The following is a 23,630-nucleotide window of genomic DNA, read 5'->3' as shown; positions in this document are numbered from 1 at the left end:
TATCCTGCAATTAATGATTGAGAATTATTATTTTTACATTGCTAAAAAATTTACCAATAATCTTTTACATTATTTATTATGATTATTAAATTTAATTTCAATATAATTTTATTAATAATTAATTTTTAATCAACAGAACCCTTTTATTGATTTAATGACTAAAAGTTATTCATTATAGAATCTATTGGAGTTTAAACTTTTGAAAAAACAATCCCTACCATAAATACGTAAGTATTAATTTTTTAATTTTGTTTCAAAAAAAAAGTATTAATTTTTTAATTATATATTAAAAAAAAACCTCTCATCAACAGTTACCTATCATTATTCAATCCTTCTCTAATGCAGATAAATAACCATATATGGATTTATCACATCCTATGGTTAGTTGATTGCAACTATATACTTTCAGTCCATTTTCATCACTACTGGTCTGTCACGGTGACAATGGCCTTTTTAGTGTCAAATTAAAGTCAATGTCTGATATTCGACATGTATGCATATATAGATATTGTAATGTAGACTTTCATGCATACGTACGTACAGCTTATGTAATGTAAAGTATTAAGGGTTTTTTGGGCACGTAACAAACAAATCTGTTACGGTCGGGGATACTCGTCGATCTACTGTCTTATTCTTTCCCATGCCAGTTGCCACTCAATAACGAACCTTCCATTGATTGAGTCTTCGATGGTGTAGGTGAACTTATATAATATATTTAATTATTTATACATTAGATATATTTAATATATCTTTTTAAATAATGATATAGTCCAACATGAAAATCTTTTAGAATATTGACTGTAGAATTAATTTCTTATTTTATATTTTTTGTGAACAATTGGAGATAAATAAAGGTGCGTTTTAGAAAAATTAGTTTTTTATTTTATTAAAATATATTCGAGAAATTACACCCATGGTCACTAAACTATCAATAAATTTACATTCTGATCACTCAATTTCAAAAAGTTACAAAATGTTCATTGAAATATCCAAAAGTTTTCGTTTAAATTACTAAACTATTTTGAAGTTTTTATTAAAATCGTTGGGTTGTTAGAAAAATTTTAAGTCCGCTGGCAAGCTCCATGTAACGATTCGATGATTGGTACGATGGATCAATATCCATTGACTAGTAAAACAACATACCTTAATTTCAAGTTGATATATGTTAATTAGCTATGGAGATCGAGAATAAAGTCGTTTGGATTTTGTTTAAAGATTTGTGACGTTTAAAATTGTCTCTAAAAACTGAACTGTATAAAAAAAAAAGAATCTGAGCTTTTGATTATGTAGGCGGTGCGAATAGAGAAAAATGTCATACCGCAACAACTTTAAAATACAGTAACTTAAATAAAAAAATTTCAAATATTTTAATATCCATTTTATATCTTTTTATAGTTAAATTTAAATTTTAAAAAATAATTTTAATGACATTAATCTGAAATTTAAAATCTATACCTTCACTAGACTTTTGGCTCATGCACTGCACTACAACTAAAATTTGATAATTAATATATTTATATTTATTTCATTTTAACCGTATAAATATAAACATAGTAAAATCATTAAATTTAATAAAATCCTAAACCTAAATAACCAAATTAATCCATTAAAAAGGAAATGGGAAAAAGCAAAATGGATGTCAACATAGGGAAACAAATTCCACACAAAACCTTTACCTAAAACAATTAATTCTCAGTGCTTAATTAACATTATCTCTATGTCCACGATAACCTTGTTTACTAATTAATTATACCTAATTATCCTTAATTATTCATAATTAGCTACATGTAATATTAGAAATTGCTTAACACTTTTAATATATGGTACATCGCGTGCATGGTGTGTCAAATATATTTGTCTCAAAATTAAATTATTGATTTAATTCTTAATTTTTTGTTAGTTAAAATATGCCTATAGTTTTTGTATTTTTTAGAATTTAGCTCTTCCACTTTTTAGATTTTAAAATTCAGGTCTAATTGTTAATATTGTTTTTTGTCAAATTTAGGTTAATTACAACATATATTTTTTTAACTACGTAGCTACAAAATGAGTAGGTTTTTTTTTATATGACACAATAACAAATTTAATAAAAAAAAAGTGCCAACAGTTAGATTTAAATTTTAAAATCTGAAAAATAAAGGGACTAAATTCCATTTTTTTTGAAAAATACAAGGACTATAACAATTTTAACCTTTTTTTTTGTTTTTGTTTTTGTGACTTGCTATCTACCAACCTACCTAATTAATTAAGACGGCCAATAAAAATAATTTAATGTCAATAAGATTACCTTTTTTAAAAAATATAAAGGAGTTTAATCGAATGGTTTAGGAACACATTGCAAAATCTAATTGAGCAGACGGCTCTAATATTAAAAATTTTATGTGAACATAATATTTGTTTATGTAATTGTTTAGCCTTTTCTGGTTGTACTCAAGCAATTAGAGCATATATTTATATTGTCAAGTCAATACAATAAAATTTTAAAATTAGTGTAATTAAAATCAAGAGATAAATTAATAAACATATCGGAGAATAAAAATTTGATAAATATTTTAAGAGTCTATTAATGGGGTTCTTATTGATTTATTTTATATATCTATAAAAATATACTTAATACAAGTAGCCTAGTGGAATTAAATTACTCAACATGTAATATTTTTTAAACATTTCTTTAATAAGGGAAAATAAAATACAAAAAAAATCGAATAATTGGAGAATTAATTTATAATTTTTCATAATTAAATAATTAAAAAATAAATTTATTAATAATTAAATAACTACTAATATAATTCACTCAGCATAAAAATTTAACTTTTAACTGTCAATCATTTAAAAAATTATTTTGAACTATGATGCTGAAATGTTGGGTAAGAGAATGAGAATTGAAAACTACACGTCTTCATAGGAACTAATTATTGAAAAGTATTGTTTTGACTTTATGTATTTGTATTTTTCTTCCTTGAAAAGGAAATTAAGAAAAAGAGAAAAGAGAGAGAGAGAGGGGTAGGTTAATGTTGAAGTTTTGCGAGGTTTGATCATTCGTGATTTTTTTATGAAAGTTTGGTAGCACAAAAGATGACTTGAGCAATTGTGTAAACTAGAGGATTAAACCCCACAAGACAGACAACAGTGTCACTGCAAACCAAAGTTGACCACATCACTTGCTTTCGCAAATAGGTTGTGTTTCTTTTTATTTTTTACAGGTTTTAAATTCATTGATTTTATTCTTCAAAATTCTTGATTGTTTTGAGAGAATTTTACCAAGTATGGTTTGTTTCGAGCTAGCAGGTGATTTAGTTGGTATTGATTTGAAATGAGTTTTTGTTTTCTAACTTTATTAATAGTTCGAGTGCTTAAACTGGTGGCTTAAAGTAGTGAATTAACAAAGCAGGGGTGTGTTTTCTCGTATGGTTAAAAAGGTGAATCATGATTGATGAGCATGGTTGGACTCGAATCTATCCCCTATAGTACACCGATCGACAAGGTTTTTAGAATTAGATTAGTGGTCAAATTGGTTAGGCCATCAGTTTGTTTGTCTGTCGAGTTCGATTAAATAAATCATTAAAAAATTTATAAAAATCCGATTCAATCAGTCAATATCTATTCTCAAGTCAACCGATATAATATTTTTCTTTGGACCAATACTCTAGTTAATTCCCAGTCCAACCAATCATGCCAACGAATGAGAATACTACCACTTGTGTACTATAGGCACGGGTTCAAGTCCAACAATATGCATTGTGTACCCTACAAGGCATTTCAACTCTATGAATTGTTATCTCTTCAAGCACTCGGTCTTTTACTAGAGTCGGGAGATAAAACCTCTCAACAAGAAAAATACCAAACTTATTAAGAGATCCACCGACTCTAAACAAATAATGTTTCATAAATTTCTCCCGAAAAAATGGGAAATCCATCAACATTATTAGTTATTTAAAAAATAACTAAATTTGCATAAAAACTAATATATACATACATCTAGATAACTTCATCTGGAAATGCAATGAAAAATATTCACAACATTAAATTGCTTTAATATCAAACTTGTTCAGAGATAGATAGATTAACTCTAAGCAAACGACATTTCATAAATTTTTGTTGAAAACCCCTCAACACTAATAATTATTTGAAAAAGACCTTAAAAGCCAATTAGAAAAAAAAGCACACACACACATTCCAAATTGCGTGTCTCTTAACATGCTTTCAAATTGAAACACTGAAAAATGCTCCTTTTCCATAACATATATTTCATATGATAGCAACATAATTAAAAGTTTAACTGGGAATCTTTGAAATGAATTTTTGAGCCTGTTCTTTTCTTTTTCTTAACTTATAAGCCAAGGAAAAATGGCCAAATATTTATTGTAAACAATTAATTATTTTAATTTAATCAGCAAACTTAATAAATACAAAATCAGCACACTTAAAACTATTACTTCCGTCACAATATTGTTTGGTAGATCCCTTTTCTTCATTCCCTTTTTTTTTATAGGCTAAATTGCAAAAATAGTCACTTGTATTTTTTGTTTGCTTCATATTATAATTCTGTCACTTACGTTATCGGTTTGTTACGAAGTGGTCACTCTACCGTTAACCTCCGTTACCTACCTAATGACGGTCCTACGTGGCAGTCCTAATGAGTTTTAAATACTAACTTAGATGTCTTACGTGGTAATCTAAATTAAATTTATTTAATTAAAAACTTATTTTCATCGGCATCCAAGTTGGTATTTAACACCCATTTGGACTGCCACGTAGGACAGTCGTTACGAAGGTAACTGAGTTTAACGGTAAAGTGACCACTTCATAACAAAACGATAACGTAAGTGACTAAAACGTAATATTTCAAACAAAAGTGACTATTTTTATAGTTTACCTTTATATATATATATAGCCTTAAGACCAAATCAAACCAATCCCCCCCCCCCAAAATGTAATCAAGTTGCATAAAATGCCAATAAAAGTTATTGCAAAATGCAAGGTTTAGACACCTAATATGACAAAGCTAATATTGATCCCTATTTTAAATTCAATATATAGTTGCTTCATTTGTTCTGGATATTACAATAATTTATTTTAATTTTTAAATATATATACTGTGACATATACACAATGACGCCATATTATTCCCTGAATCTTTTTCAGCTTCAAAAGAGCAAAGGTTAAATCTCAATTTTTTATATTATTTTAATAGGGAAACTTTCTCAATTAATCACTTATTTTAACCACATGTAAGCTAAAAGGGGGAAAAAAAGCAAGAAGGGAAATTTTCAATTCAGTCCCTTTGTAAAGTCTTTTTCATACATATTCTTCTAAAAATATTTTTTTAATAAATAAAAAACAACCAATAATTCTTATGTAGTATTTTTCGAAAAAAACAATATTTTCACCGTTTTAAATATAAAACATGTATTTTTACACCATAAAAATTTTAAATTAATTATAAATTAATAAGAATGTAATTTGATTTGGTTCATAAACACAAAATTTTAACTTATTTAAAACTCAACATTTAAGCTCGTTTAATTTAAAATTACCATTGTATATTTTATTATATAAATAGATATTTTAAATAATAAAAAATCTTACAAACTTGCAACCTCATGGGCATGGATGAAAACGAAAGCTTGAAGGTTCAACAGAAAATTTAAAATATTCGGTCGTGTTTTTTTTAGTTTACCTTTTTAGTAATTTTAGCGTTTTCTAATATCAAATTTATACACGAATTTTGGCCAAATATATAATTTAACATATAAATTTTGATTTGGTGCAATTATACATATAAAATTTGAATTGAGATTTATACATACGTATATATGAAATTTTGATTTTGATTCAATTGTATACATTTATTTTCATATTAGATTAATATAATTTTTGCGTAAACAATATATCAACACAAAATGATGTTAAATCGATAATATTATTAATGATTTATAAAAATCGAATCTAATTAACATTTCATATATAAAATCGTAAAAATCAAAATTTATGATTTTGATATTTGTTTATTTTTATGCATATGTTAGAAAGTAAACTATCCACATCTTAACATGTTTCTTTTTTTAATAACGGGAATCTTAACATGTTTTTTTAATAACGGGAATTATGTTAATAAAAACTACGAATTTACTGGAATGATGTTAAGAACATCTAAAACAATATTTTTTGTGTTTCTATAAAAAAAAACAATAATATGTGTATTTATGTGATGTATATATTATTTTTATAATATTGTAATACATATTTTGACATGATTTATGTTATATAATTTTTAATAAATTTATATATTCACATCTCTTCAATTGTTACATGTTTATATTTTCTTGTTTTTTAAAGGTTTAATATAATATTTGGTATTTGAACTTGACAATATTTTTAAATTCGATACCTAAACTTAACACTTTTTCTTAAGTTGGTACTTAATCTTTTTGGGAGGTCCAATTTGGCACCTGAACTTCACTCATTTTCCTATTTTCGTACATAATCTTTTTTTTGTTCGATTTGGTACTTGTCAAATGTTTACAATTTACTCCAATATACTAAAAATGTTTTTTTTACAAGGTAGTAAAAATAATCAATGTATGATTGGCATGTAACATATGATATGATATATTTTTTTTTGTAATTTACATGTTCAATTACTTTTAGTTTTAATTATTTTATTAATTGAAAATAATGAATTTCTTTTAATTTTGGGTTTTAAAAAACATTTTTTTATTATTTAATATTAATTCGTTAGGCATAACTCGATACCTTTTTTTTAACATGAATTTATTCTAATATTGACAATATTTTTGTAGCATAACCAAAAAAAAAACACCGTTAGCATTTTGCGTAATTTGTATAATATTTAATAAATTTATGTACCAATCTTAACCTAAAAAAAAAGCTTAGGTACCAAATTAGAAAAAAAATATCAGGTATCAAATTGGGTCCAAAAAAATTTAGATACCAAGTTAAAAAAAATATAAAGTTTAGGTATCAAATGTTATATTAAACCTGTTTTGAACTCTAATATGAATTTTGTAACAAGCTTGAATTAATTCTATGAACTGAGTTCCCACTTTGGCACGTGTATAATAAAAAAGGCTTAAGTGACAGTGCATTTTTGGTAAATATAATTAAAAAAAAACTATAGAGAGAGTTTATAAAATAATAGAGATTATTTAGCGGCAGTAAACTTTAATTTATTTTTGTTAACTATTCAAAGGAGCAATGAGAGGTTGAAGTTGACATATATAAACAAATAATTAATAATTAATATATATTATAATAATCAAATTATGTAGATACAATCTGTCAAAAGGCTCCGAATCTTGAGAAAATATATATGTATGTATGTATTGTTTAGAAGTTAATGAACACAACAAGAGTGAAGGGTCCATAATTGCCTATTATTGATTAATCATTTCTTAATGCTTTTTATTTAAAAAACATTTAATTATTCAATATGTTATTTTAAAAGAATTAATTGCTAACTATAATCAACCTATATTATTATTAAATCCCATATCAAGTTGATCTATATTTAGTTTTAGGTTCGAGCTTAATTAAATTCATTCATCAAATTTTTTACTTAAGCTCGAACTCGATTAAATTTGTATGCACTCTAGCCCGAGCTCAAACTTTGTTCTATAATTAAGTTTGGGTTAATAATATGTATTAATGGTAATAACATAAATTTGAAGATGAAAACCTTAACAAGGCTGATGAGTTGTTCGAGCCAGCTCATATTCGGTTCAATAATTATCAATTTGAGTTTTCTTTGAGTTGAACTCAAGTAGTTTGTGAGCACCGGTGTCTCATTTACACCCCTAAATAATATCACCCATCAATTAGGCCTCAATTTAATTGAGAAATTTTTAAAAATTAATCATGTTTATAAAATATTACAATAATTAGTATTAGGACATTTTTGTCATTTGATATATTGTGTAAGAATTGTTATCATGCCAATAAAAAAGATCATGCCGATATTTCATTAGTGATTTAATGAAAGAGTGACCAAAATATTAAATTTCGATAACAATAGTGATTAAAATTGAAAATTTTACACTTATGTGACTAAAACAATAATAAACTAATAGTTAGATAACTATTTATACAATTTACCCTTATTGTAAATATAATTATTAAAGTCAAGTATTGAATAATCTACGTATGATACCACTATGGTTTTTATTAGTTAAGATTTAAATTTTATAATTGAAGCTCAAATTTGAATTATTTTAGTTTATTGACTCACTAAATATATTAATTAATGGACTTTATTAGTCTAATTAAAGCCGATATTCGATTTTTTAAAGTGTGATAAGGTCATAGATGGTAAAATTATTGTCTCTGTGATCTATACTGCGGCGTTGATAGTTGAGTGCATTTTAATAAGAAAGTTCCGTTACGTTACAAATTCTTCAATAATTATTGTAACAATTCAAAAAAACTAAATAATTAGATTATATGAATTTAACTTTTTTATATGATTTGATGTTTGTTTACGGTTTATATTTGAGATTCGTGGCTATCATTTTTAACAATGTTGTCTTCATGATTTAAACCTACATTTTTCATTTGGAAGTGCATTGTGGATTACCATTACATCCAACCACTTGTTGGTGATAATTCATTTTATCTAGTGTATAAAACCGAGCTGATTTGTATACAACGGTTTGAGAAGAATAGATGATTAATTAAACTTATTAGGTTAATTATAAGGGTAAATTACATCAAATGTAATTAAATTATTAGTAAATTTATGTTTTGGTCACTCAATTTCAAAAAATTATAAAATGATCATTGAACTATTTGAAAGTTTTCATTTAAGTCTTTGGGCTGTTAAGTTTTTTTCTTTTTCTTTTAATTTAGTTAGAGAGTTCCAAGCGACAATTTGACAATCAGTACGATGGATCAATACCTATTGATGAGTAGAAGAACATACCTTAGATCCAAGTTAATATAACGAACAATATCAGATACCAGAAAAGAAAGTTGCCTAGATTTTGGTTCACAGATTCATGACATTCAAAGTTGTTTAATGAAAATAAAATTGAATTGTAGATGAGAAAAGGAAAGAGAGATTTCAATTGGTGCAAACAAAAACAGTCTAATGATTTAAATGAAAACTTTCAAATTTCTCAATGACCATTTTGTAACTTTTTAAAATTAAGTGACCAAAACGTAAACCTACTAATAATTTAGTCAACTTGAATATAACCCTATTTATAAACTTATAATTGCGAGTACTTTTACCCGATTGTAGTTGTTAGAAAAAGAAGTTAATTAATTCCTAAAAAAAGTTAATTAAATATTTTGTTCATAACACTGTTTCAATTATATTAAACTAAAAATGATTTTCTTTCTTTTATCCGAATAAAAAAATGGATTAAAAATCATGCACCAATGTATTTAATTTCAATATCAAAATAGTGTTAAAAATGCTTGTATTCTTTCTTTTAATAAATCTGTATTTTTATTTTAAATATAAACTGTCGGTACAGAAAAGGATAAAAAAGGATTACATTGCAAAAATATTAAAACAAGTTCAATAAACAAATATTCTGACCCATATCTATATTATTATTTTGGAGCATTCCAAAATTATATTCCTTTTCTTTTTATCCACATTAAAACTTTTACTTTTTTACTTTTATATCTATATTCCTTTTCTTTCCCTTACTTTAACTTTTTACGGTCATAATAGTTCATAAAAAAAAGTTATAATAGAATTTTTTTTCCTTAACATGGACATCTTTTCTATTAGGAATGAAATTGTGTTTTGTCTTTTTTATTTAAATAATGAATAAATTATTTTTATACGTTTTTGTTGATAAACTTATTCATTTCTATTGTTAAAAATTGGTGTAGTTGAAAAAATAATCAGACAATTATACGTGGCACACCATATGTGCCTCGTGTTGACGTGTAATGACCAATTTTTAATTAATAGTAATGGATGAAAATTTAATAGAATAACTAGTTTGCTTTTAGATTTAATGTACATGAACTAATTTACCATTTTTTTTAGTAGATAAAACTTATAGTACAACTATACAATGCCTCCATGGCGCTTTTACCTTTCATTGCCTAGCCATTAATTTTAGGGCAAACTATACTCAATGTCACTAAGCTATTAGTCAGTTTATGTTTTGGTCACTTAACTTCAAAAAGTTACAAGATGGTCACTGAATTATTCTAAAGTTTTCATTTAAGTCAATGAGTTATTAAAATCGCTATTGCATGACTTTTTTATTTGCAAAGCTCTTTTTCCCCTTCTCATCTATAGTTCATTTTTTTTTTTGAAATAATTTTAAACATTGTGAATCTAGGAAGTAAAATCCAAATAACTTTCTATTTTGATTTCTGACATTGACTATCAAATCAATTTGGATATAAGGTACGTTCTTCTACTCATCGATGGATATTGATCCATTGTATTGGTCATCCGATAATTGCTTGGAGCTTGCTAGCCAGACTTAAAAAAAAAACTTAACAACCCAACAACTTTAATAATTTTTTTTGAATAATTCAATAACCATTTTATAACTTTTTGAAATTAAATGATCGAAATATAAAATCACTAATAATTTAATAAGATTAAGATAAGGTGTACAAAGCCAAGAAGCAAGAAGCATAACCCAAAAAAGTAAAATAAAATAAATTATTCTTATCTGGAAATATTCCTTTGTACTACCAAACAATAAAAAATAGAAAGATTGAATTGTGTAGTTAATTTTACCAGCTAAGGTCTAAACAGGCTTGTATTAATTTCAACAAATAATTTTATTATTTTAATCTAATCCATTCATGAATAATAACTCTAAGACTTAAATGGTCCAAAATTCATCTAATAATTTTTCCCCTTCATCAAAGTTAGGTATCACAAATTCAACAAGATTGTAATTAAGCAAAATAATTTTGATTCTAAACAAAACAAATAATCATCATTACCATTTCTTCAATGAAAAAATGGGTAAACTACACTTAAAGTCACCAAACTATTAGTAAATCTATGTTTTAGTCTTTCAACTTCAAAAAGTTACACAACGATTATTAAACTATTCAAAAGTTTTCATTTAAGTCATTGAACTATTTAATAGTTTTTTTTATTTAAGTCATTGGGTTATTAAATTTTTATTTTTCAAAAGTTCGACTAGCGAGCTATAAACGACAAATCGACTATCAATATAGTAGGTCAATACCATCGACGAGTAGAATAACATACCTTAGATCCAAGTTGGTCTGAAATCAATGTCGAAGGTCGGAGAAGAAAGCTGTTTGGATTTTGGTTTGCATATTCCTTATGTTCAAAGTTGTTTCATAGTGACCATTATGTAACTTTTTGAAGTTAAGTGACCAAAACGTAAACTTACTAATAGTTTAATGACCTTGAGTGCAATTTACCCAAAATTTCAAAGAAGTTTATTTATTGGACCAAAGATAAACTTATTATATCATAATTAAGAAGAATTAATAATAGTATTTCAATATTATTTTTTTCATTTCCTTTTTTAAAATCAGTGAACTTCCAACTAATCTTAGATTTACACCATTAATAACTTTTTGGGGGTCAGCTATTTATTGCATTTGCAGTCTCTGCCCTTTGATTCATTGCTTATTGCCCCTTAATTTTTCCCTTTTCTCTGTCCCCTTTTTTTTGAAGCTTGTACCAAAGGACAAGCACTGGTTTCTTTCTCCTTCTAAAGCTAAAAGAAAATGGTTTCCAGGCCATCTGAAAATAATAAGCCAAAAGCTAAGCATAAGAAGGGTTTATGGTCACCTGAAGAAGATTTAAAGCTTAGAAACTATGTCCTTAAACATGGCCATGGTTGTTGGAGCTCTGTTCCCATCAATGCAGGTTACTTTCCATTTCCCTTCTCATATTCATTGTTATATTTCTGGGTTTTTTCTTTATTTGTTGATTGACTGGTGTTTATATGATTTTGCAACTAGTAATGTCATGTAATAAAGATTATTGTTTGTACTTTGTTTGGTTTGCCCTGTCTGTGTAAAAACATTAATGATTTTTTTTTCCTGTTTTTGTTGGTGGTGGTGGTGGTGTTGATGGTGGGAGTCAACACAAAAGAAAAAAAAAGAAGAAGAAGAAAGAAAAAGGAAAACGATTGATTCTTTTATTGGCTAAAGCAAAAGTGAAAAGAAAGTGAAAGGGATTGATGATGATTGATGACTACTTTCTGTTTGTAAAAATAACTAAACTGAACTTATCATCAAACACTTTAAACAGCTTTCCCCTGTTTTTTTCACATGAAATTGTAAATGTTGTAAATTTACCGGTATATATAAGGGGTATTTAATATGTCTTGTAGTACTTATGAAGTTTATGAAATTATAAATTAGTATAATGGTAAAATTGCACTTTGACCTCCCCTAAAACAATTTTCTGGCATAATTGTACATTCAGGGTTGCAGAGGAATGGGAAGAGTTGCAGATTAAGGTGGATTAATTACTTGAGACCGGGGCTAAAACGAGGCACTTTTACGCCGCAAGAGGAGGAGACGATTCTCACCCTCCATCATTTGTTAGGCAACAAGTAAGCAACAACACTGTATGTATGTATGTATGTATGTATGTATGGAACTAATGAGGATTGTATTTGATTAGGTGGTCACAAATTGCACAAAATTTGCCTGGGAGAACAGATAATGAGATAAAGAACTATTGGCATTCATATCTGAAAAAAAGAATTGCAAAAGCTGAAGAAATGGATTCTCAAGCAAGGAGTCAATGCACAACTTCAAGCTCGGAAAACAAACAATCCACACCCTCTCCTCGAATTTTCTCGGACCAAATGCCAACCTATGAATCGTTCAATCACATTGATAAACTCTCGGTAAGCACTGATCGAGCCGTTCCGCAGCATGTTATCGATTTCTCCAAAGAGCCACAAAGAAGCCCCCTGCCAAAGGTTTTATTCGCAGAATGGCTATCGCTCGATCAAGAATGCGGTCCGGCCGCGGCTACCTCTTATGGATTTAATCACAATTCAAGTTCAAACTTCCAAGACCCTTTTATGGACGCGTTCTTGTTAAACGAAGGAACATTCGGTGGCAGTGATCTTCACGATGGACTAAGCAACGGGTCGGCAAACGAAATGTCTAGCTCACTGTTCGATTTCGAAACCCAAATTTCTGGGAACGAGTTCGTTGGTTCCTTATCTGGGGATGATATATGCAGTGATTTCAATATGAATAACAATGTAATGTACATGTAAAATGGCTAAAAAGATACTTCCTTTCATTGTATAGAGATATAATGAGATAAAAGTATCATAAAGTTTATTGTATTAAGAGTTAGATTACATTTTGCCCTTTTACTCAAAAAATGGGCAAATTAACTGTACATTAGATCAAAGAGTAAATTGGTCCTTCTGTTTAAATTTCATCCATTTATACTGTTACAAAACTGGTCATTGTACGTTGGCATGAGGTGGACGTGACACATCATGAGTTACTGTCTTGTTATTCCTTCAGCCACATCAGTTTTTAATAATACAAATGGATGAAATTTTTAACAAGAGGATCAATTTATCTAACGTACAGAGACTAATTTGCCCATTTTTTGAATAGAGGAACCAAAATGCAATCTGACTCCTAATATGAAGACCTCCGTAATACTTTTACCGACTTCCACAAATACGGTAAAAAAAGAGCTTTAAAGTTTTAATTTTTAATTTTTTTTGTTATGTTTCCATGATGTTGTTCTTGGTGTACCCATAGTTTGTTTTCAAAAGGACAGGTTTCAACATTGTATTTGTTTCTCTTTTTAATAGCAAAATTTTATATATTTTGTGAACCCAATCATTTGGTTGACCCATTTTTTATTTATCATATTATATATTTGCTAAATTATCATTGAGAAATTGGAAAATATTTATAGTTCCATTGACTTTTGTAAATAAATTTTAAGTGCGGCAACCATTGGTAATTTGGTAGTATGTTTGAAAAGGCCAAACTGTTTTACCTTACATCATCTTCACGTTTTATTCATATTCAGTAAGGTCAATGATGCTCTTTTTTGTCCTTTAACAATGAACCCAAATGGTAGTACGATAGTTCACCCAAAACTCATTGAATTCGGTATGTTGACACCATTTTTTGGATGAAAACGGGGTCAACTCGGATTTTAAAAATAAAACGAAAAATGGGAGTCGCCACTAATCTTTTTTCATGAGGTGTGATCGGGTCACCTCGTAAAATGGTTGTTTTTAATAAACGATTTAGATTTTATTAAAACAACGATTTTTGTCTACGAAATTCAGAAAAATGGGTTCGGGAGTCGGTTACGCACGAGGAAGGATTAGCACCCTCGATACGCCCAAAATTGGTACCTAGTTGATTAATCAGTGTCTTAGTGTCGAAAATTGAAAATTTGAAGAGTTTTTTAAAAAAATACGATCCTTAAAAGAAACTCTGATAACGTGAATTGAAATATAAGATTCTCTTGTTCCGAAGGAATATCACATCCAGCACGTTAGGACACGATACTCTATACCATCGAAACCAAGATCACCTTATAGTTTATTGAAGCCATACTTTGAAGCTTTAAGAGGATATTTGGCTATTTAGTCGAACGAGAAATCGAAACCTAGCACGTTAGGGCACATTTTCTCGATTTTCCAAACGCGAAATATTGCCTCATTTAGAAAAATTTTTCTTTTTGATGTTTAGTGTCAATGCTTGACAAGACAATAACGACTATGACAAGGTGAGCAAAGTAAAATGAGTAACAACAGTACAATAGGCAAAATGAAATGACGAGGCGATTACAAAGCATACAAATAAATAAATAGAACTAACATTTTAGAAAAAGCACAAGTGTACATGAATAAATAAACAAACAACAAATAACAATGATGACAATAAATACAATTATGTAAAAATGTATATGCATATATAATTTTAAGCCATAAAATAAGAAATGCATATAAATTATAGAATATGAAAACATAGATAAATATATACATATATATAAAATCAGTAAGTATTATAAAAATAAAAATGTAAATATGTGTTTATATATATTTACAAATCGTGATAATATAAAATATATGTATGTGAATTATAAAATATGTGAAATATACAAAAAGCATTTTTAAGAATATAAAGAATATATATAAGTATGTATATGATATAAAATATGCATAAATATATGTAAGTATATAAGAATTAAGAAATATGAAAAATATATTTAAGTATGTATAAGTACGTATATCTACATATATATGTAAAAAATATAATATTAAAAAGGGTATATATATATGCGTAATATATATAAATACATATATAATATAATGTTAAAATATTCACATAATATACATAATAATAATGTTGAAAACATCTATTAATAATAAATATATACTTATATGTATTAAAGATATATTCATAAATACAAAAACATATACTAATAATCACAATAGTAAAGATAAAAAATGTATACGTGACATAATGCAAAAAATATATAAATGTTATGATATCTAAAAACATATACATAAAAATGAAAGAAATATATGACGAATAATGCAAAGATATTTGTATGAGATAATGGGAAATATACGAATAGCACGATATTTACAAGTGTATACTTAATATAATTATTTAAAAAAAATGATATAAATAAATGAATACATGAAAATAATACCATATACACAAAAATACCTATATATATAGGTAATGAAATATGTGAACAAATATTAATATTAAAGAATATATAATATATGTATATAATAGTAGAAACGAAACGAAAAATATATATATAGTTAAATATAATACAATAATAATAAAACAACAATGATAATAATATTATATATATAACAATTAATATTTAAAATTGAATTAAACAGCAAAAATATTATGAAATTTAAGGTAAAAAAAAATAGATGAAAAAGGGATGAGATTGGATTAAAACCAAATCTTTGGGGCGAATTTTGAAAGAAATTAAAGGAGAATGGACTTATTAGAACGCGCGTTAAACTATGGGGGATCAAATAAGTAATTTATCCAAACACTTGAAACGACACCGTTGGAAGGGGGACTAAATCGCAAAGTGTAATGGATTTCGGGGTCAATTTATAAACAACGAATAACTTGATTGCGAAATATAAAAATGCGGAAGGGCCAATTGCGCAAATAGTCCTTCCGCTCAAAAACACGCGGATCCTGCCCTGGTGCGGGTCGAGTCGACCCGCCCCACGTCCGAAACGACGTCGTTTTATCATTAAACAGGGGGACCAAAACGGTGCGTTTTGGTCCCCTATAAAAGCTAAGTTTTTTTGAAAAATTCATTTGAGACCAGGTGAGGGAAAAAAAAAGAAAGAAAGAGGGAGAGGGAGGGCACGGAGCGATTTCCGGCCAGGGGAGGGACGTCGGTCCGATCGCCGGCGTCGGCCGCCGGCCGCCGTACACGGCGGTCGGAGAGGTAAAATTTTCAAAATTTTTATTTTATTTTTTTTATATTTGTGTATATTTTTATGTTAAATAGATAGAAAATAAAGAAATATATATATGTATGTAAAAATCGAAAGGAACAAAGAAAAAAAATACAACCTTTTGTTTTTTTGTTTTTAACAATCACTGCTATCTGTTTATTGAAGACTGTAAATTTCTCTTTAGTGTTTACAAAGTAGAAAAGAAGAAGAAGGAAAAAAAGAAGCCCCCCCGTACAATTTTTGATTCGGGTTTTTATAACCCATTTTCATCTAATTTCCTATTGTTTCTGTTTTGTCTCTTTGCATGGGATGGGCACGATGGAGGTGACAGAGGCATGGGGTGCAGACGGTAAGGGGCATGCGTGGAGGCTGGCGCGGAGCAGAGGCGTGCGAGGTTGAGTGGTTGCGCACATGGGGCAACGGCGCAAGTGGGCAAGTGGGGGGGTAGGTTTGCTGTTGCTGAAAGTTTGTTATGGGCTATTAGGTTTGGGCTTAAGGTTTGGGCATTTTGGGTTAATTTTTGTTGTAATGGACTGGAAGTATTTTATTAGTCTGGTTTGTTTGGGTTGGTTTGCTGGTATGGGCCCGGGCAAAATGGGCTCGTACACGGTAGATCGAGAGAAAGGGTGGTAAATGTTAAATGTTACTAAGAGTGTTATTATGAACCAATTTTTAACTGGTAAAAGTATTATAGAGTCTCTTATATTAAGAATTAGATTATAGTTTGCCTTCTCTATTAAAAAATAATTAAATTAGTCTTTGTACATTAGATAGAAGAGCAATTGGTCATTCTGTTAAAATTTCATTCATTTCTACGGTTGAAAATTGATCCACTTATGTCAACATGAAGTACACATGATATGCCACATGCCACCGTCTAGTTATTCTGTTAGCCACGCCAATTATTAATTATACAATTAAATGAAAAATTTAACAGAAAAAACTAATTTTTTCTTTGATCTAATGTATATGGACTAAATTATCAAATTTTTAACAAAAAAATAAAATATAATTTGACTCTTAGTACAGAGCTTCCATAATATTTTTATCATTTCAAATTGCGATAATACTAACATAATGAAAACTTGGATTAGAAAATTGATTGATTGAGGTCTATTAATTTACAATCTGAATAAATGGGAAGCATGGTACATGAAACACATAACTTATACATGATCAATTGATGATCATGGTTTTTCATTTAATCACAAGCTCCACGCGTGTGTATATATATACATATATTTGAAGTTCTTGTGGTGAATTGAAGCTTTCTTTGATCATGATTTATTATTTGAGGAGCTCTACAAAGTTGATAGTAAGTAGTCATCTGTAAAAACTAGGCTAACCCATAAAAGAATCCAAGCAATAACAGTAATGATTGCAATGGGTGTCCAAATCAATGCAATTGCCTGTTAACAATGGTTAAGAAAAAGAAAAGGGTTAACATTTGCAAATATATTAACCCAATAAAAAAGTTTGATGGAACTAAAAAGAGTTGATAAAATTAGTAGTGCTTGAACTTGGTAATTAGGTCTAGATTAATACTTATATTTTATCTATTTTCATAAGTGAATTTGAAAAATATAAAAATTTGATGATATGGTATTAAAAATTTGTGCCAGATCATCAAATTTTGATGAAATCTAAATTTAAAGATGAAAATGGACTTAATTACTAAGTTCAAGTATTAAAAGTTATATTAACCCAAACCAGAAAAAAAAAATCCAATTGACATGCCTCAAGCCGTGGAGAACCCCATAGTAGAGAGGAGATCTGAGGGGTATTATTAGCTGCTGGGGTCTCTAATATTTCTGCACAAAATAAAGTTCTTTTTCTGTATTCTATGTGTTCAATGTTCATACTTAATTAAGCACAAAAATTCCTTAATCTAAACCGAAATTTACCCGAATTTCGTCTTCTTTCTACGATATCGGACATGTTTCCGGTAACTATATCGAGTTCTCGATGACGATTAGCATTCAGCTTCGATAAATTGGCCTGTGTTCTTGTATCAATGTATTGCTTCCTAATACTAGAAATAATACTATCTGCAAATTCAAAACCAGAATATATTGATTCAATATGTATTTGATTGTTTAACATTGAAATGTAATGAAATATTGCTTCAAAATTGCTAATGGGGACATTATACCGAATTTAACAAAGCTGTATGGTTTAGTAATTTTGTGAATGAGGCCATTATCAAACTTGTCAAACTCCTTTTGCAAATCCTGAAGATAATTGAAAGCTAGTTTTCTTGGATATGAAGAATCGCATAATGTGATGAAGCAGATTCCATTCACCACCAAATAGCTTAAGGTAAAGAGCAAAAATAGTTCATCTTAATCTATGTGTGTATACGTGTCGGATAAAAACAAAAAGTTGGTGTAATTATTGCCTTCAAAAACCAATTAAATGAATGAAAGCAGTTCAAGAAATATTAAAGTTGTATGCATATATGCATATGAATGAAAACACACACACACACATATAGTTTGCATGGGGTTAAAGGATACTTGAAAGAATGGTGATCAACGCGGATGGTCATTGAGGGAAGTGGTAAAGCTCCTTTGGAGATTTCATTGAGAAGGAACTCAGCTTGTTGCTTGTAGTTAGATGATAAGTTGTGAGACGTCGTCGTCTTGTTGTTCATGTACCTTGCTTCTTGTGCCAGTGGTAACCCATCTTTCACTCTTCCAACAATGGTTAGCTTCACCATTTTTTGATTATGAAACAATTTCTTTTTTGGTCTCTCAAGGCGTGGGTGATGGGTTATATAGGGGATAAAGGGAGGAAATGCTTGCTCTGAAGGCAAAGCTGATATTATATTAGACGTGAAGATGAAGACGAAGTTATACCACTTCGGCTGCGTGCAAAAGCTAAAAAATGAAACCCTGTGCGGTGGGTCAATAGCAAGTTTCATGAGGAGAAATGTTGTTTTTAATATATATTTTTTGGGGTATTCGAGGATCATGTTCTGATTCAAAGTTATTTTTATAGTTTGGAATTAAGAACAATAATGGAAACTTAAATGGTTGAAGGGAATTAGTTCCTCTTCTTGAGGAGCCTGTGGGTGACAAAAGAACTGCAAATTTTATGAAGGCTACATGTAATTAATACAGTGAAGATAGTTGTGAAGCTTAGATCTTAATCTTGTTGAACCTCTAGGATTAAGTAGTAGAAGGATTGTTGATACAAAGATGGGATGGTGATGATTGAGGAAATTCTCGTGGGCGAAAAGTAATAGGATATAGTTAGAATGTAGGAGAAGGAAAGGTAACTAAAAGTAGAAGCGAGGTGTTAATAAGTTCGGTCGGGTCAGATTTGAATTAAGTTTAAGCATGATATTAATACATGCTTATTCAAGCTTAATCTAGCTTAAAATAATGGTCTAAAACTTTACCCGAACTTATCGTATTTGTAAATGGTTAACCCAAATTCATTTTAAATTCGTTTATATTATTTCAAAATTAATATATATGCATTGTTTAAAATTATTTTTGGATCTAATATTTTTACTTAAATTCTCCCAAATATTAAATAGATGTTCTGGCCTGAGCAGGTAATTCTATATGGGTATAGGGATCTCTAGTATCTTGGTCAATGAGATGTTGTCTCAAGTGGTTTTGTTGGATTTGGATCAATTGGTGCTTAACTAATTTAAGGGTGAATTTGAATGGGCGGTGCGTTTACCTGCGGTTAGTGTAAAAACAACGGCGGCGGTGAGATTAGATACTATAACGATACTGTAGCATGAGACAAAAAGTAAACTAAATGTACCGTACCACACCTAATCGCCCATCCAAACTCACCCTACGTCATATATTTTCTGGGTCATTGTTGGGGCTTTGGTCCATTTTCTCTGTCCATTAAAAGGAACATTCATCCAGGCTTTAAGTTTCACCGAAACAAAGCTGGCCCATACTGTTGCTTTCAACTTTATTTACCAAAGAAATTTGGATCTAACAAGGGCCCAATATTCTATTTTATCTTCAAAATTGAGTGTTCTTTAAATAAAATTTTAAATTTCGTACTCAAATTGTGGCATTTTCCCGGATAATTTGGGTTCGAATAATTATTTTACTAAAAAAATATTAAAATTTTAATCTAAACAAAGAGTGAGGCTCTATAAATCATACATGCAAATTTAAAAGGGATAATAATAAATTTAGTTCATTTTCAACTCATTTTGACGTTAATTTTTTTATTACTTCAGTATTTAAATTCTAAATTTTAGTTAAATTATTTTGGACTAAAAGACTAATTGAATTGTTAAAATTTTAATAGTACTAATATGGCCACTCGCATGATAAATTAAGTATACTTCATTGCAAGCACGGATAATTTTTTTAAAAAAATATGAGCATTTAAATTTGTTAAATTTTTTAATATTGTTTAATAATTTTTTTTGAATTTTTATGTTCACCTGAGTTGCCACATTAGTAACACTAAAACTTCAATCGTCCAATCAAAATATTCATTTAAAAAAAATTAATTAAAATTTGACGGTTGAATGTCAAAATAAACCAAAAATAAAAATTAGAGCAAAAATGATAAAAAAGTAAATATTGAAAGCTAAATTTATTATTATGTCCAATATTTTTCGATCTGAACCAATAGCCGAATCGATTAGACTATCGATCCTTGATTTGAATAATTTCTTTTAAAAAATAAAAAAGTCTAAAAATAAAGAAACTTTTGAAAAAAAAGAAAAAAAATTAAATAAATTTATAAACAAAAATAAATAAAAACATAAACATCAATTATACATTCTAAATTCAATTAAAAATTTAAAATATTAACGAAATTATCAACATTAACTCTAAAACTTGAAATGTTTTAAAATATTATCCGAAGTTCAACATTCATTCAACCAAAATTAACTAATTATAAAACATCAAAACCGGTTCGGGTCATGGATTTTAGACTAAAAACATAAAACCAATTCATCTATATTTCAATACACTTTAAAATTAACTTGATTCTCGATCTAACCAACCAATCCGATTTAATATAAACAACACTATCATACCAACTTAAAAAATTATTAGAAACAATTGAAACTCACTTACAGCTAAAGAGACTCACCGCTTGCACGTGTACACATAAAAACAAAAACAAAAGCATCACAACATATCACAAGAAAGCTTTATAATTGTTAAGATAACGATTGAAAAAATAGGAGAGAATAAAATGCTCCAACTCTGTCATTCTTGCTGGTACAGCTTGATTGCAATATAATGGGTAGGTAGTAACTAATTAGCATGCTTAGGGTTAGGGTGAGCGTGGATGGTTGGTGTATTTATCTGTGGTTAGTGTAAAAACAACGGCGGCGGCGAGATCGGATACTGTAGCGATACTGTAGCGTGAAACAAAAAATAAACTAAACGCACCGCACCCAATCGCCAATCCAAACCCACATTTACCAGGAGCTGTTATAATAACTTATTTACCAGCTTCAACAATAATCCTACAGACATGCATATTTCCCTCATGAATTGAATTTTGCTGACACCTAATTGAAAACTACCATTCAAGGCTGCGACATTGCCTTGCCTTGTGAGAATTGAATTGAAACCCAGAATTTATAACCATTAATATCTAATTTCCTGGCACTATACCCCAAGCCAGGCCCCGCCCCACATCCCATTCAAGTGTGTTTGCTTTGCTTGTTCCTCTACAAAGGTGGCGGTACGAGAGTGGACCATGGCGACCACTTATTATAAGATAGTGAAACAATACCTGTTGTTACTCAGTCCCCTACTACACCCCCATTTTGTTCATTGGCTGTGGATGGTTTAGATAAGTTTTAACATTGGCTTTACACAAACTGCTTTACAATTGTTGTAATTTGAGGAAAGGAGACATTCGATCAGCTTTTATCAGTCACTTTTAGAGTTGAATGATTAAAGAGGAAAAAGAAACTAACCTCATCTGAAGCGCCATGTGAGTGCTGACATCTGACAATGGCAGGTGTTAGCCACTAAACCCAATTCTTCCTTCTTATTTGGATCTAAATATTAACAATTATATAATTAGATTAATTTCATTAGACATTTATATAAATTCTTATATGAAACTTATTTAAAATATATGAATTAAATTTTAATTATGTGTATATCTATAAGAAGTTCAAATATGACCTTCACAAGTTTTAATAAAATTAACTTCTTAATATGAGACCTAAACTATTCGTGCAATATTATATATATCTAAATTTTAATCTATATACTTCAAATATGTATCACGTCATATTCAAATTATTATTTAACGTCACAATAATTAGTATAAAAAACTTAAAAAGAAAATAGCCTTTATAATTTTTAATAAGATTATTATTTTTACTACCCATGCAATAATACTTACATATTTAAAATTTAATTTATACATTTTAAATATTCTTTACATTATATCCAAACTATCCTTTTATGTGTTAACTAACACATAAGTTGAAGAGTAACTAATGATACTTAATTTTAAAAAGTTTCAATTTTGAATCAATTTAGGGTATGCTTGAACAACACAGAGGGATTAAATGAAAGTGCAATTATTATGGTAGTAATTACACTCCCTTGTAATTACAAATAATTGTAATTCATCATACGTGTTTGTTAATAGAGTGTAATTATATCATAATTTCCTATGTAATATTTGGTAATAAAAATTGCAATTACACAGTTATATAATTTTTATTTTTAAAAAATATTAAAAATTATAAAAATGACTAGTATGATAAAATTTATTTCTAAACAAGTAACAAAAATTAAAATTAAATCACCACGTGTATTATGTTAGTCTAAAAAAATTGTTGATAATGCGATAATTAATAAAAAAAACAAGAAAATTGCACATTATATGTAATTCTACCTAACTGTTCTAATGCATGTTTGTTGGCCTATTCCTTTTTTAATATTTAAAATATACTTTTATCATCATTGTTGGTCATTAACCGAGTTCATCACCTGAATTTGGATATATATCATTAATATTATCTATATGTCATTCTTCCATGTACTTTTCAAAGTCTGGATCATCTCAATTCCACCTATGATTCAAGTTATGGAATATGCAATATGTTAGTACGACCCAACATTATTATTTTTTATATTATATTGAGGTGATATTGTTAATATAAAAAATATCTTTTTTTTTTAGAATCACAAATGTCTTTTCAATCACATTTCCAAA

General features: G+C 28.3%; 2 protein-coding genes across 3 annotated transcripts; one reads left to right on the top strand and one right to left on the bottom strand.

The window, feature by feature from the left end:
- Window positions 1-11,536: 11,536 nt before the first annotated feature.
- LOC107947307 (transcription factor LAF1) lies at window positions 11,537-13,815 on the top strand. Its single transcript, XM_016881915.2, has 3 exons — window positions 11,537-11,854; window positions 12,419-12,548; window positions 12,620-13,815. Exons 1-3 carry the CDS (start codon window positions 11,713-11,715, stop codon window positions 13,227-13,229), a joined length of 882 nt encoding a protein of 293 aa, XP_016737404.1. The 5' UTR covers window positions 11,537-11,712; the 3' UTR covers window positions 13,230-13,815.
- Window positions 13,816-17,591: 3,776 nt separating this feature from the next.
- Window positions 17,592-19,593, bottom strand: LOC107943478 (25.3 kDa vesicle transport protein). 2 transcript variants are annotated; one of them, XM_016877228.2, is made up of 5 exons: window positions 18,959-19,593; window positions 18,595-18,755; window positions 18,347-18,490; window positions 18,180-18,253; window positions 17,592-17,851 (listed from the first exon to the last, which is right to left on the bottom strand). In XM_016877228.2, exons 1-5 carry the CDS (start codon window positions 19,414-19,416, stop codon window positions 17,744-17,746), a joined length of 945 nt encoding a protein of 314 aa, XP_016732717.1. In that variant the 5' UTR covers window positions 19,417-19,593; the 3' UTR covers window positions 17,592-17,743. The 2 variants fall into 2 exon arrangements, with proteins under 2 accessions (XP_016732717.1, XP_016732716.1); XM_016877227.2 differs by lacking the exon at window positions 18,180-18,253.
- Window positions 19,594-23,630: the final 4,037 nt, after the last annotated feature.

The sequence above is a fragment of the Gossypium hirsutum genome, chromosome D12 (genome assembly GCF_007990345.1).
Source record: "Gossypium hirsutum isolate 1008001.06 chromosome D12, Gossypium_hirsutum_v2.1, whole genome shotgun sequence".
NCBI classification, from domain to species: domain Eukaryota; kingdom Viridiplantae; phylum Streptophyta; class Magnoliopsida; order Malvales; family Malvaceae; genus Gossypium; species Gossypium hirsutum.
Note: the sequence above shows the minus strand (reverse complement) of the source record. Positions and strands in the feature narration are given on the sequence as shown.